Consider the following 14,841-nt stretch of genomic DNA (forward strand, 5'->3'; position numbering starts at 1 on the left):
CTCTTTTCACCCACTTCCATGTTTTTTGGTTAAAACATGTTGTTTCCTTCAAGGCCACCACTAAAGTTTCAGGATTTTGTTGGCAAAAATTTACCTCATCTTTTTTGACACTGTGGCTGGGTATGATACGTTACTGTTCCTACATTTTTCTTGCCAAATCTTCAGCTAGTGAAAATAGATGTAATTGCTATGACGTTTCTACCTCTTTCTGGGGCAGTGGAGAGCTGTGTTTTCTCACAACCTACTCTTCTTATATGTCAGCATGCACTGAATTGTCAAATGTCCATTGAATCGACTATACTGTATTTTTTTATTGGTGCATGCAGAGTACCCCGTTACAAACAGGCTATTCTTTTATGATTTATCTACCCCAACTCCATGCACACTTTGGCTGTGTCTAGACTGCACCCCTTTTCCGTAAAAGGGATGCAAATTAGACACATCGCAATTGCAAATGAAGCGGGGATTTAAATCCCCCCGCTTCATTTGCATAAAAATGGCTGCCGCTTTCTCCTGGCTCGGAGCTTTGCTGGAAAAAAGCGCCAGTCTAGACACGGATCTTTCAAAAAGTAAAGCCTTTTCCGAAAGATCCCTTATTCCTCTTAAAATAAGGAATAAGGGATCTTTCGGAAAAGGCAAAGCTCCGAGCCGGAAAAAAGAGGCAGCCATTTTTATGCTAATGAAGCGGGGGGGATTTAAATCCCCGCTTCATTTGCAATTGCGATGTGTCTAATTTGCGTCCCTTTTATGGAAAAGGGATGCAGTCTAGACACAGCCTTTTTGTTTATACTTCCTTTATAACTTGGTTGATAATCACAACAGGAGTGCATTCCATTTATGAAATACATATTGTTTCCTGTTTCTAATATTACTTCATGAACAGCTTACTAAGTATAGTTCTACTAGCATACACTAACCTAAACACCAAAAGCCTGTCCTTTGTGATGTCCAATCTTGCTGGCCTACAGAAAAGGCATCCTTGTGATCTCATCACAATCTATATTTTTGGGCAAGTAGGTTTCATTTTGTTTTGAATGTGTGTTAAGTAACAAGCCTGTGAATTTATCTATAGAAAGACGTGATATAAGACAATATATTACAACCTCTACAAAACGTTTTTTTTTAATTTATAGGTGCAGAGCAACAAATGACAGCTGGTGGTACAGCTCCTTCTGCAATCCCTCAAGTTGTTAGGCCTAAAGACAAAGCTTTTAGTTCCGCTGCTTTTGACAGATTCCAGCAGGAAGTGCCATTGTCAGAGCATTCAGGTTCCAAATTAAGACATGTTAAGGTACAGACTGCTTTGCAGCCCCTGAGTGTGTGTGAAAAGACTGAGCAACAGAGTGGGTACTTCATAAACAAAGGAACTCAAACCAAAAAGTCTGGCAAAAGTGGGCAGTCCAGACACAGACCCCAGCAACATACAGTAACGTATCATACCCAGCCACAGCAACCATCTGCTCTGCCTGGAGATCAACCAGCCCCACAGATCAAAGACACTTCACAAGCTTTGGAGATCACTCAGTACTTTTTTGAGGCTGTTTCCACTCAAATGGAAAAGTGGTATGAGCGCAAGATTGAAGAAGCCCAGTGCCAAGCTAATCAAAAAGCACAGCAAGACAAAGATGCACTCAAGGAGTATATTAAAAGTTTAGAAGAAGAGCTCAATAAATTAAGGACGAAAGTGCAAAAAGAAAGCTAGCATCAACAAAATATGTGTAGGAATGGAAATTGAGGAATTCGTTTTTATTTGAACTATGGTGTGGCTGATTTGGGGATTGATTAGCATGTAAAGTATTACACCCAATACCTACAAATATAAAAACTGACCCTTTTAATAAGATGTAATTTTTGAGTTAAGAAACTCCAGAATTACAGGGAATTAATATTAAAAAAAGATTCTGTCCATGTAGTCACAGTAGATCTCTGCAGGTGGGACTATTTTGTGAGATTCATTTTATTCCAAGCCCATAAAATTTTAGTCAGAAATTAGAATTACCAGGTATTTCACCACAAGGTACCAATAACCTAAATTACATTGTGAAAGATGAGTTTTCCCATTTCCTTGTAGGTCACAAAAAACATCCATTTGAAATTATTTTTTTAGAAATAAGTTACTTGTTTATAGCAGCTTCCCACTGATACTTCCCTTTGCCTTAGGTTTGCATTATTCATGCACATTACAACTTTGACTTCTCTGTAACTGTTTTGAATAATTATTACAGGTTATGTGATTAGTGAAGGTATTTGTATTCAAGTAACCTTACTGAAAAGTTGTAATTTCTTATTTCAGTTGAGTGGCAAATATTTTCCCAAGATCCCACTATGTTTTATGAGCAGCAGTACATTCATAGGCAAGACTCTTCCTCTGAGATGTCTCATTCTCCTGTAGAAAATTGGAATTTAAACACATAGACCTAGTGTGAATTGCTGGCTCTATTGAAGTCAGTGACAAAGCTCCCACTGTCTTCAGTATGGCCAGAATTACACTCCAAACTACTTGCCTCACATGTTGTCTCTAGCACCTCTTAAGTGACGAGGGATGTTAAAATTTGTATATTTTTGAAATTTTCAGTGGTTACATGTTTACACGGCGGAGGCAGAAGCCAATGTTTATGGGGAGCCAGCTTTTAATTTGGCTCCCTATGAGCACTGGCTCCCCCTGCCGCATGTATTGGATCCTGCCTCCCCTCCCTCACTGCTGCCTCTGATACAGAGGCAGTAGAGGGGCAGTGAGCTCTGCGGAAGGCAGCAGCCTAGTGGGGAGGGGAGAGGCAGCTCCATAGGAGCCAGCTTCACACATGCACTGGTTCCCACCTCTCCCCCTGTGCTGCTGCCTCTGATAGAGAGGCAGCAGCAGGGGGTGAGGGCAGTGTGTGTGTGTAACTGTGTACACGTTCACATACCTTTGTGTCCTCCTCTTTCTTTTTTTTTTCCACATCCAATTTCCTTTAAGTAAAAAAGGGAAGAATTATGTATGTCCATTGTTTTCTAAAGGAAAATCCATTCCACAGATCACCAGTCTTAATAATTACACAACTGCAAAATGACTAGTGGAATGCCAAGGCTGACTGAACGGAACAGGAAATTCTGGTAGCAGTTTGCCTACATCTTTTTCCATAAAATGAAAACTTCCAACCTTAATGAACTGCTATTGAGAATATTTGTTTATCAGCATTTATACTGCAGTAGTGTCTTAAGGCCTTAACTGTGTCGGGCCCCAGTTCCGCTCAGTAATGTACAAACATAAATTACCATATATAGCTGCAGTTCTAGCCCTCTTAATCTCTTAGGGGCTCCAAAAATACTGATAATAGAGACAAGGTTATTTAACAGAGATCATGATAATCCAGGAACAGCTATCCTAAATTACTCCACTTAAACTGTAATATTATGACAAGGGAAAAAAAGCAAGCAATCTCTTGACTAAAAATCCAGATGACCAAATCATACTTCACAGTATTGTAAACATGACATTAACTCTTTAGAAATTGAGCTTGTATCTTTTTTAGTAAGTGTATAAAGCAAAGAAAATTGTATTATATTACAGTATTTTTAATTCGTCTTAATGCACTATTAAGACAAGTACAGTGTATCTGTAGTAATGGGGATATCTTTTATTGGTAATGCTTTGACTTCAGTAGTCAAAAATAATTAGACATTTTCATGTTTACAACTTTTTACAGACAATTGTTTAAACTACTGTAGGAATGCAGAAGCATGTTGTCTATTTAATTTTTGTATTGTCTTGATACAAAAGGTGAATGTTTTTGCAGAGTAATTAAACTTAAGTGTTGTTCAGAAAGCTATCTTTCATGAATTTTCTGGCGTTACAGATTTGAATATTGTAGTTCAGGAGTAGGAACTGAGAGGCTTCTTAAAATAATAATTATAGAAGTCCCCTGAATTCTAATCCCAGTTTTCCTGCTAATTTACTGTTTCTAAAGTATAGATGTGGATAATATTTAATTTCTGTCCTTATCATAGAGAACTGCTGTAATAATTAACTAATTTAGGGGCGGGTATTATTCATCCAACCAAATATTTACCATCTGACATAGGAAAAGGGGAGCCTTTTCTGGCATTCTCCCCCACCCCCTATTCTACACAAAAGGCACAATTTAAGGATTCTTGACTGCTACAAACCTAATCCACATAACTTTTTACAGACACACCCAAAATGAATCCCTGTATTCCAGGAGAGTTTCTAATTCCTGCATGAACTCCTACAGAGCTCATAACTCGTAGGTTTCTGGCCAAAAAATTCACATCATACTTACTGGAGCCTGACTCCTTAACAGAACCAGTTGGCTTAGACACCTCATGGGATGCTCTCAGTCAAGAACTGTATCTCGGGTGGAAGTCTTAAATTGTCCAAAGTGGGTCAGAAGTGACAAAGTTAGTTTTGATCTGTAACGTTTGGTACATAAAATTGTTCATAAAAACTAAGCATAAGCTTGAGTAAAGAAATTTATAAACTGGATGTCTGAACTAAAAACTGTGAATACACAGGTTAAAGACAGGTAAGAACACAGAATTGCTATAACAAATTAAAGTGAAAGGAAATGCCCGTGCTTAGGATTGCTAGATGTTGGTTTTGATTAACAGTGTCACTCCTTTCTGTATATGCTTTTCTGGAGGTAGCTGACAGCTTGTTGAGTGGAGAGATAAGAAAGGCTTTACTGAGGGTCAGAGCTTCACAAATCATGGTTGTCGCCCTTCTCTTCACTTGCTAAGTCCTGAGGATCTTCTGCCACATCATTCTCCTGCATCAGAATGATGCTCTGATCTCATGAGGATAGTGGAGGGAGACAAAAAACATTGCAATGCCTGGGATATGAACTGGATATTCCTTATATTACTTACTCTCTGTTTGTGTGTCAATGCCTCCTTATTTCTTCTACCTCTTTTTTGGCTTCTGTCCCCTAACTCTTGGCCTACACTAGGGAGATATCTCAAAATAAGGGGGGTTATGTTGAAATAAATGGAGTGTCCTCAAAATAATGGTCTTATTAGTGAAGTAACAACTCCTGCTTTCCACGAGGAATAATGCTAATTTTGAAATATAGATTGTACATCTGAAAACTGATACTCGCTGGTCCAGCAACATCCTTGGTCCTTGAACCACAGATAATCCTGGACCAGAGCGCCCTGGAGCTGAATGGCAGCCTGGAGGAACCTCACAGCAGTGCTGAGGCCAGGCACTGAGACCACATTGCCTCAAGGCCTGTGCCAGCCCCCAAAATCCACAATGTTAGATACAATACACTAGGTGCTGGACAGAAAAGAACAAAAAACAATTAGACAATATTGGTCAGTATGATTTGCAAGAAAGTGTAATCCTGCAGCAGCAGGCATAGAGAAAGGAGAGCTGGGTGGGGTTCTGTGTGTAGTAAAGATGTTAAATTGAAGTTACCTGGTGTAGTTGATAAGGACCACTCTGCAGAGCCACAGCAGGGTTAGCTCCAGAAGCCTGCTTGAGCCAGAACAAGCAATCCCGGCTGTGCTGGCTCTGGGAGCCACCTGCACCGTGGCTCTGCATTTTAAATGTAGTAAGAGCCACTAGGCTTTTACTGTATTTAAAATGCAGACACGCAGCATCCCAGACCAGCACGAACTGGGACTGCTTGGTTCCATCTTGCAATGAGTCCAGCAGCCTTCAGAAAAAAAATGTCAGCTCCTATTGGCCAGAAACTGGCCAATGGGAGCTGGAGGATTTTGCTATGGGGTAGGGACAGCATGCAAAGCTTCCTCCTCCCTGCCCAGATAGCATAGTAATTAGCAGCCTGCTGTTTAAAATGGCTGCTCTACTGTGTAGTAAGTGTGTTGGTGAGGTGGCCACAGGCCACATCTGGCCCACTAGCCGCCTCTTGCCCACAATGGCATAACAAGTGGAGTTTCACAGGGATCAGTTTTGGGATCAGTTCTGTTCCATATCTTCATCAATGATTTAGATAATGGCATAAAGACTATGTTTACCACTGAGTGTGTCAAGTTCTGGGCACCACATTTTCAGGAAAAATGTGGAGAAATTGGAGAAGGTCCAGAGAAGAGCAACAAAAATTATTAAAGAGCTAGAAAACATGACCTATGAAGGAAGACTGAAAGAACTGGGTTTGTTTCATTTTGAAAAGAGAAGACAGAGAGGAGACTTGATAGCAATTTTCAAGTACCTAAAAGGGTGTTATTAAGAAAGAGGAGGGGAGAATATTATTCTCCTTAATGCCTGATGATAGGACAAGAGGCAGTTTGGCTTAAATTGCAGCAAGGGAGGTTTAGGTTGGACACTGGGAAAAATTCTCAGTGTCAGGGTAGTAAAACTGGAGTAAATTGCCTATGTTTCTGTGAAATTGTGGAATCTCCATTCATTGGAGATATTTCAGAGCAGGTTAGATGAACATCTATTAGGGATGATCTATGGTGTGTGGTCCTGCTGTGAGTGCAGGGGACTGGTCTTGATAACCTCTCAAGATCTATTTTAATTCTAGTAGTCTATGATGAAAAAATCAGGACATACTAATAAAGAGCCAACTTCCAGAGTACTGATTTTCTTTTGAATCATTCATTTTTATAAAATTATCCTGTCAGTGTCCCTTTAAGAAATCTATGGGAGCAATCTCTCTTAATGGAAACCACAGATCTATGTATTCCAGTGTCTTGTCATTGGCAGTAGCCAGAACCAGATGCTTCAGAGAGAGGCTCAAAAAACCACACAGACAACATATTCTGGAATGTAGCCAAACTACAGGAGAAATTCTTTCTAGCAGTCTATCAGTCACTGAGGGGCTGGCTAACCAGCCTGATTGAAAGACTAAGTCTGCAGGTACAGCTTTGAAAAACCTTGGTCTGCTACTTATTAGAAATGAACCAAGACATAGTAACTGGCAGCTGTATTTATCTGTTGTTTGGGTATATAACTATTTACTTTCAGAGAAACTCAACCTCCTTTACTTTTGAAATTAATATAAACAAAATATGTTGCTATTCATGTGGGGAATACAGCATAAGGAAAGGCCACAACATTACTATACCTCTTCTGTTTGTCTACTTTATGCTGGATATAAACACTTGTCAGTATAATCACAAGAAGGTATTTGTGAATAAACCTATGCAGGTTAAATTCTCTCACTTCTTCAAACAATGACCAGGATCACATTATCACCTATATATGAGGAATTTTCTTAGTATTTTGAACAAGTTTCTTATGAAACAGAACTACTTAAGAGATACGAATGTAGAAAAACAAACACAAAAATCTCGTTTAAGTTTATTTTCTTTCGTTGCCAATGCTGCTGTTATTCAGCACTTTCTGCTTGTCCCTCAAAAGTACTATGTCGCACTTTTGAGTATTTAAACAAATACGGCATAATTTGTCTACAACTGCCAAATATGCTGGATAAGATAAGAAGAGAAAGGAAATAATGGTACTGTATGATATTCTACCTTGAAACATTACCGATATCTTAGCATAAGACCATGTGCTGCATTCTAGAGAAAGTCCAGTACTTCCCACAGTGGATGAAAGTCCATTGGCTCTCAGAATCAAGGTTAGGAGTTTGCCAGCTGAAGTGTTCTCTCAAGTTCTTGAAGCTGCATGTTGCCCTGAGTAATCATCATCCTAATTGCATCCTGTAAAGTGAAAAGGAATCTGTTGGATTGAACTTATATATTGTAATACACTACAGTATAAACTTTTTGCAAGAGTTGCATTTTTCACTCAATTTCTTTGCCTGGGTCGTCAAGGCAATTCAGCCTCTAAGACAATGAAGACTTAAACAATATGTTCATTATTGGAGCTAGGTGAAGCAACTGTCTCTCACCAACAAAGACACTCTCTCACCCACCTTTTGTCTCGGATATCCTGAGATCAAAACGGCTACAACACTGTATGTTAATCTGACAGTCATTTTTCCTTAAATTCTTAACAGTGCCATTGGAGGTTATTTCTGTGGCTTAAATGTTAGAGGAAAAGTTTCTTTGATTCCAAATCTAACTAAATTAGTATTTTCTTTATACATCTATGCCCTTTCCAACATTTCTGTGAATAAATGGTGAGAACCACAGATGTGCATTGCAGAGAGTGATTTTTAAGAGATAAATGATGTTGACATTGTTTTGGAATAAGGTTGTTAAGGACTAGTCAAATGCCTATTAGGTAGTCAATCGACTAGTTGATTTCCCCTCCCCCCTTGCTGCTTCTATCAGATAGAGGCAGCAAAGCAGGGGGGAAGAAGGGGTACTTCAAAGTGGCAGTGCCACACAGCTGAGCCAGGGATCAGCTGTGTGGCACTGCCGCTTTGAAGCCCCAAGGCAGCGTTTCAAAGAGGCAGCCGCCGTGGAGCCCGGGGTCAGCTGGGGAGTCCTCAACTGACTCTGGGCTCCACAGCACTGCCCCTTTGAAACACTGCGTTGGCATTTCAAACGGGCAGCGCCATGGAGCCCGAGGTCAGCTGGGGACTCCCTAGCTGAACCCGCACGGCAGTTCAACAGAATCTGGGATCAGCTGGGGACTCCCTAGCTGACCCCAGGTTCTGGGGAAATGCCACACGGAACCCGGGGTCAGCTGGGAGTCTCCCGCTGACCCTGGGCTCTATGAAATGCACAAGAGCCCCTGTTGGGAACTCTTGTACATTTCAAAGCAGGCATGCCCGCGTGCAGCCCGGAGTCAGCAGGACTTCCCGCTGGCCCTGGGCTGCATGCAGAGTTCTGTATTCCTCCTCTGAAACGTGCAAGAGCCCTAGCAATGGCTCTTGTACATTTCAAAGGAGGAATGCAGAAGTGCCTATTGACTAGTAGTCAATGGAAATGTCGTCAACTACTCGACTAGTCAATTAACCGCAATTTAACATCCTTATTCTGGAATTCTTTATATCACTTAGCCTGCATAATTCCAGCTAGTTATGCCTCAGTACTGATTAAGAAAGGTGCAAAAGCTGACAAACAGGGGAGTAGAAATGTTTGAGGAAAGGTGAAATTGTACCCACACATTGCTCTTTCAGTTTAAATCAATACTAATTTAAATATGACTCATAGATGATATAAAAATGCAGCCCCAGCATATGTAAACTTATAATTGCTTTTCACCATTCAACACAAAACTGTAATATTTTTGTCTGATTCTTATTGCAAGCAGTTTGTTTTCATTTTTAATTCCAATTTACTCAATTTACAGAATCAAAAAAACTTTACAAGCAAGCAAAAAAGAAGGGAAAGTGGTGATAGTTTTCATAAGATTCCAAGGCCAGAGAGAATCAGTGTAATTATCTAGTCCACCCTTCTATGTAACATAAGCCATAAAACTTTCCCCAAATCATTCCTAGAAAAAAGAGGGAGGGGGACACTGTACTGCTGGATTCGGGCCGCTACCTCTGTCCCATGGCCCAGCAAGAGTTGTGCAGTGTCCCCGAACGCCAATCAAAGCGGCTGGCTCTGGGGGAAGGGAGAGCATGTATTCTGTGCACTGCAAGCCCTTGAGGGGCCTTTCTGCACTGCCCCTGCCCCCAATACATCTCACAACTCCCACTGACTGAAAAATGGCCAATGGCAGTTGCCTGGGCCATGCTTGCACAGTTCAGGCAGCACGCAAGGCCCACCCTCCCGAATCCTAGGGGCTAGTGATATGCACAGGACCCTAGAAGCCAGCCACTTTGAGGGGTTTGTGGGGGCACAAAAGGCAAGAAGTCTTCCTGATGGCACCCCGGGCTGCTGGCTGGGAGCTGCCTGGCACCTGAGCCCCTCCCTTCCCTCAATCCTCTGTTCCACCTCCTGCACCCAAGTCATAACCCAAACCCTCTGCATCCCTAACTCCTGCACTCATACCAACACTCAGACCCTATACTCCAATCCCCTTCATCACCCACCCCAGGTCACAATGCTCTCCCAGACCTGACCCCCTCCTATATCCCTCCTCCAGGTCAGAATAATTTCCTGCACCCATACCCATATCGACTTCCAGATCCTGTATCCCATCCCTGCCTCAGTTCACAACCCCTTCCTTCACCCAAACTTACCCTGAGTTCCGTTCTGAACTCAACCTCCATCCCAGACCCCACACCTTCTCCATTAATATCATGGAAGAGAATCACCCTTGACCACTTATCAAATACTTGGGAGTGGCCCCCCTCATAAAAATTATTGTCCATGCCTGTCCTACAGCACGTGTCATTGGATCATATTATATCTTTCTTTCCAAGGCTGAAGAGGCCATTATTAAATATTTGTTCCCTGTTTATGTACTTACAGACTGTGTCACCCCAATCTTTTTTTTGTTAAACTAAATAGATTGGATCTTTCACTAAATCCTGTTTTCTAGTCTTTTAATCATCCTGTATGGCTTTTGTATAAACCTTACTCATTTTAGTAAAATCAACAAAATAGATTCTAAAAAAGCTTACAGAAGTCTTGGCACAGTTCTTAAAAAAACATAGCAAAAAACCTATGATTTGTAGCACTAAGTGTGCTGCCAAATATATAAAGGGCACTGCTATGAGGCTGCTGCCTCCTATTCATCACCTCATCTATAGCATCTTTATTTTTTTTGAATTCTTCCCTTGCCCACTCCTTTAGATAGTGCCGATCAGCTTCAGTAGGTACCCGACGAATAGCCTGCAGAATTCTTCTATATAACTGAAGAACCTGCTGCCTTCTCAAGAACTGAAAAAAAAGGGGGAGGAGGAGGAAAGCCAGTTACATCGGTTGTGCCAGTCATCTCCAGTCAGTTATATAATCAAAGACAGAATTTTAAAAAACCTTTATAGAGTTTTAAGCCAAATACCACGTGGAAATTAAAGAAACCAAGAGAAAATACCTGCTATGAAAGTTTAATCTATAATAAGCTTAAAATTTAGAAGACAAATAGAGTACATTTTAAATTTGAATTGCCTAATCTGAGTTGGGTTATTGGAATAGAGGGAAATTTGTAAAAAGGACTAGAAACATCCATTATTATCTATATTGCAAAATGCCTAATCATAGGCCAGGACGTGTACGTGTACGTGTGTGTGTGTAAAAAAATAACACAGAAAGATGATCCCGGTCTCATGCATCATATAATCTATAGCCTGCTCTACATATACTTTTCCCACTAATATAACTATTTCAGTGTGTGGGGGGGGGGGAAGGGGAGTGAGCTCACTATATTTAGATTAGGAAGAATTAATTTGTAGGGGCAAATGTCAATTTCTCTATATATGCACAAATCAATAAAATATTTCTATTGATATTCAAAATGTACAGATAGGCAAAGCAAGAAAAATACTGCTTGAGAACTTATGAGAGGTTGATTTAAAGATCTTTACTCTGTATGTTTTGACAATTTATGTTTTAAAGATGATAAAATATTTAACTTTTGAATTTCAATGACTACTGTCCTTAAGTGATTGTCTGAACCCCTTGCAAGGCCCCCTCATAATTTAAGTATGAAAATGTAAATAGCCAAAAACTGAAAATAAAGCTTAACAATAACATCAATGTTATCTATTTAAAAAAAAAAATCAAAATTCTGCTAAACCTAGTTACATTGGTACAACCCTAGGCTGTGTCTACATTGGTGCGATTTGCACAAAAGCAGCCGCTTTTGTGCCAAAACGTGCTGCCTGTCTACATTGGCCACGAGTTCTTGCGCAAGAACACTGACGTTCTAATGTATGAAATCAGTGCTTCTTGCACAAGAACTATGATGCTCCCACTCAGGAATAAGTCCTCTTGCGCAACTGTTCTTGCGCAAGAGGCCAGTGTAGACAGGCAACATGAATTACTTGTGCAAGAAAGCCCTGTGGTTAAAATGGCCATCGGAGCTTTCTTGTGCAAGAGAGCGTCTACACTGGCAAGGATGCCAGTGCAGACGCTCTCTTCTGGAAACGTTTTTGCACAGGAACTCTTCTGCAAAAGAGTTCTTGCGCAAAATCATGCCAGTGTAGACGTAGCCTAGCTAATGTGGATGTAATTATACCAGTATAAAGTGCATCATTTCCCAACACCTCTAGGTGTTGCAGCTCTAGGTATACCAATATAAGCACTTTTATATAAGTACTACAGTGTCTACATTTAGGGGTGTAATACTACTTTAACTATACTGTGCAGTATAACATTTGCACAGACAAGCTATAAATATAAGACAAGAGACAACAAACAGATACAGAGGGGAGAGCTGAAAAACAAAAGATAATAATGGTCAATATGGTTAGACACTGGTCTCAGCAAACCAGCTGCATGACTATTGTCATTTTTGTAAGCATTACAGCAAGAGAGAGGTGCAATTGCTGATGTTTCTGGAGCACTAACCCCAGGCATGAGGGGCAGCATGGGAGAAAGCACAAAGAAGCTTTGAGATTTTAAAAAGTGGATGATCATTAAGGGTACGCCTAGACTGCAAGCTTCTTTCAAAAGAGAGCATCCATACCTCAAAGCTGGATCAAAAAAGCGATCTGCTTTTTCGAAAGAGTGTGTCCAGACTGCATGGACGCTCTTGTGAAAGAAAGCCCTGATTGCTATTCATAGAATGGGCACCAGGGCACCTGTGCTTTTTTCAATTGCATTTTCTTTCGAAAAATGTCCCTGTTCTGTGTCCACAGAGCTCTTTCGAAAAAGGCGTTCTTCCTCAGAATTTGAGGTTTACCAATGTTGAAAACCCCCCTGCGTTTTCTATTTAATTTAGAAAGAACACAACTGCAGTGTGGATGCAGGTGACGTTTTTTCGAAAAAAGGGCAGTTTATTCGAAAAAACCAGGTAGTATAGGCATACCCTTAGGTGGGCATCACTAACAAAATGGAAGCAGGGGTCAACGTCTCTATAGTTTATGAGAGTTAATAGGTAACTTGGGGATTGAAAATGGAGAAGAGAGGGAACAGATGAAGGGAGGGCATGGTCAAAGTGATGTGCTAGGAAAATGATCCTTGCAGCAGCCTTCTGAATGGATATTAGCAGGACAAGATTACTTTTTCAAGGCCAGAGAAGAGGCTGTTGCAGTGATTGGAGTAAGAGTTAAAACTCTTTAGATGCTTAGGCAAGGTTGTATGTTAAAGATATTCTACAACAATAACTGGGAATATTTAGACAGTTTAGATGTGAGATTCCAGAAAGAAAGCAGAGTCAAAGATCACATCAAGTTCTGACAGGGAGTAGGGATGTAATAGTGTGGTCGACTAAACAATTAACTGATAAGGTGCTTATTCGTTAACGTTATCGACAACATGCAACATCCACACCCTCAAGTAAATTTTTTTAGCAGGCTAGCTGACAGGCTGGCTCAATCCCAGCTTGTGCCACGACCCAGCATCAACCCCCATGCTGGCTCTTAGTGCTTATAGTACAGAGCCACGGTGGGAGCTGATGTCAGACCCAGCAGGAGCTGGGATTGAGTGGAAGCAGTGCTACCCCTTATTAACTGTGTAGTCAACAAAATTTGTGTGGATTACACAATTAACGAATTACCCACTTCTTAACATCCCTACCAGGGAGGACAGAGGAGGTATCCACAGTGCTTGAGAAATGGGGGAGGAAAAGATTATGAGTTTAAGCTGCCAACTGAATCTTCAAGAGAGATCAGAGACAGAGGCTAGATTTCAGTTTGGACAGAAACAGATAGATTCAGAGATCAGTGATGTTGGCATAGAAATAACTGAATGCAAGGTGGAACCTACAGAGAACTGGGAGAGGGGATGAGGAGGATTCTTCAAACAACATGCTGAAGGAACAATTAGAGAGAAAAAAAATCAAGAAAGGACTAGTCACCAAAGCCAAGCCAGCTGAGTTTTGCAGAGGAAGAGCACAGCTGTGTCAAATAACGCTGTGAGGTGCAGGAGGAATAAGCACTATGTCTGAGGGGGCATTAGAGATACTGGGCATGTCTACTTGTACAGAGTTCCCCCATCAGTACAACAAAGCCACCTCTGCGGGTGGCAGAAGCTCTGCGGAGGGAGACGCTCTTGCACCCGCACATCACTGAGGACCAGCACTGGGGGTGGAATTCATGTCGCCCCGGGGCGGTTTCTTTCCACGCCGCGGCTCAACGCACATGCAGAGACCGGAGTCCCGGTGGGGTGGGAGGGGAGGCCGCTGGGTGGAGCTGTGGGTGCTTGGCCGGATTCAAAACTGGCCCGAGCCCCCCACCCAAGGTGCCCCCGAGCGGCTCAGCAGAGACTCCGGCTGTGAAAAAACCGCAGGCCTGTGCCAGCCCCCGGGCAGCGCCCGCCGAGCTCTGAGCCACGTGTCGGCCCGCGGGGGGAGTTCTCCGCCTCCACCCGGCCAGGCCGCACCGGCCCGGGACGAGCCACCGAGTTTCCCGGCCGGGAGCTGCGCCCGGGCCCCAAGATGCGGGGCCTGGAGCCCCCGGCAGCAGCGACTCCCTCGACCGCGGGCCCGCCCGCCAGTCTGGTCCGGGCCGCCCATTCCCCGGGCCGCGGCGAGACGGGACCCCGCGGCCGGTACCTGCTTCAGCGTCAGCGCTGGCGGAAGCAGCCGGGCTCCGGCCATGGCGCCAAGCCCCGCGGCGAGAGCCGGGCCCGTTGGCCCGGGGGGGAGGAGGTTGGAGGCCCGGCCTCGATCTGCGCAAGCGCCGGGCCGCGCCCCGCCTCCGCCTCCGCCCCCTAAGTGCGGCGGTCGCTGCAGCGCCCCCTGCCCGGCCGTGGCACCTGTGCAGCCCTGGGGGCGGCCGTTTACCGGTCCGAGGCCAGACGAGCATATACGCCCGGGAAAGCTCCGTTTACATGTTGAAGGTGTCGCGGGACCATGTGCTGCTGTGTAAGTTTTCCCAGTTACAGACGAACCCCGCTCCCCTCTTGAAGCTTTTACACATTTTTTGGAGACTCTGGGAGGTGCTGCAGGATTACACATCGCTTTTA

General features: G+C 42.8%; 2 protein-coding genes and 1 long non-coding RNA gene across 7 annotated transcripts in view; 2 read left to right on the forward strand and 1 right to left on the reverse strand.

Moving 5' to 3' along the window:
• ANKRD6 (ankyrin repeat domain 6) overlaps positions 1–8,050 on the forward strand; it is a 147,976-nt gene extending 139,926 nt beyond the window's left edge. For all 5 annotated transcript variants that reach the window (XM_075923879.2, XM_075923884.2, XM_006133293.4 and 2 more), the window contains one exon: positions 1,134–8,050. In XM_075923879.2, the coding sequence (XP_075779994.2) occupies positions 1,134–1,702 (569 nt within the window). In that variant the 3' untranslated portion in view covers positions 1,703–8,050. The remainder of the gene's footprint in view (positions 1–1,133) is intronic.
• LYRM2 (LYR motif containing 2) lies at positions 7,256–14,585 on the reverse strand. The gene is made up of 3 exons (XM_075923890.2): positions 14,429–14,585; positions 10,513–10,653; positions 7,256–7,629 (listed from the first exon to the last, which is right to left on the reverse strand). The coding sequence occupies exons 1-3, from the start codon at positions 14,471–14,473 to the stop codon at positions 7,549–7,551; spliced, it is 267 nt and encodes an 88-aa protein (XP_075780005.1). The 5' UTR covers positions 14,474–14,585; the 3' UTR covers positions 7,256–7,548.
• Positions 14,581–14,841, forward strand: part of LOC142827834 (uncharacterized) — a 54,341-nt gene continuing 54,080 nt past the window's right edge. Inside the window, exon 1 of the long non-coding RNA XR_012902598.2 lies at positions 14,581–14,740. This is a non-coding gene — a long non-coding RNA (uncharacterized LOC142827834). The remainder of the gene's footprint in view (positions 14,741–14,841) is intronic.

This window comes from Pelodiscus sinensis, chromosome 3 (genome assembly GCF_052426305.1).
Source record: "Pelodiscus sinensis isolate ZL-2025 chromosome 3, ASM5242630v1, whole genome shotgun sequence".
Classification (NCBI taxonomy): Eukaryota; Metazoa; Chordata; order Testudines; family Trionychidae; genus Pelodiscus; species Pelodiscus sinensis.

Coding starts and splice junctions, on each gene's coding strand:
- LYRM2 (XM_075923890.2), bottom strand. CDS start 14,473: ATGGCCGGAGCCCGGCTGCTTCCGCCAGCGCTGACGCTGAAGCAG. Junction 10,654..14,428: donor CAGCGCTGACGCTGAAGCAG/GTACCGGCCGCG, acceptor CTTTTTTTTCAG/TTCTTGAGAAGGCAGCAGGT. Junction 7,630..10,512: donor ATAAAGATGCTATAGATGAG/GTGATGAATAGG, acceptor TTCACTTTACAG/GATGCAATTAGGATGATGAT.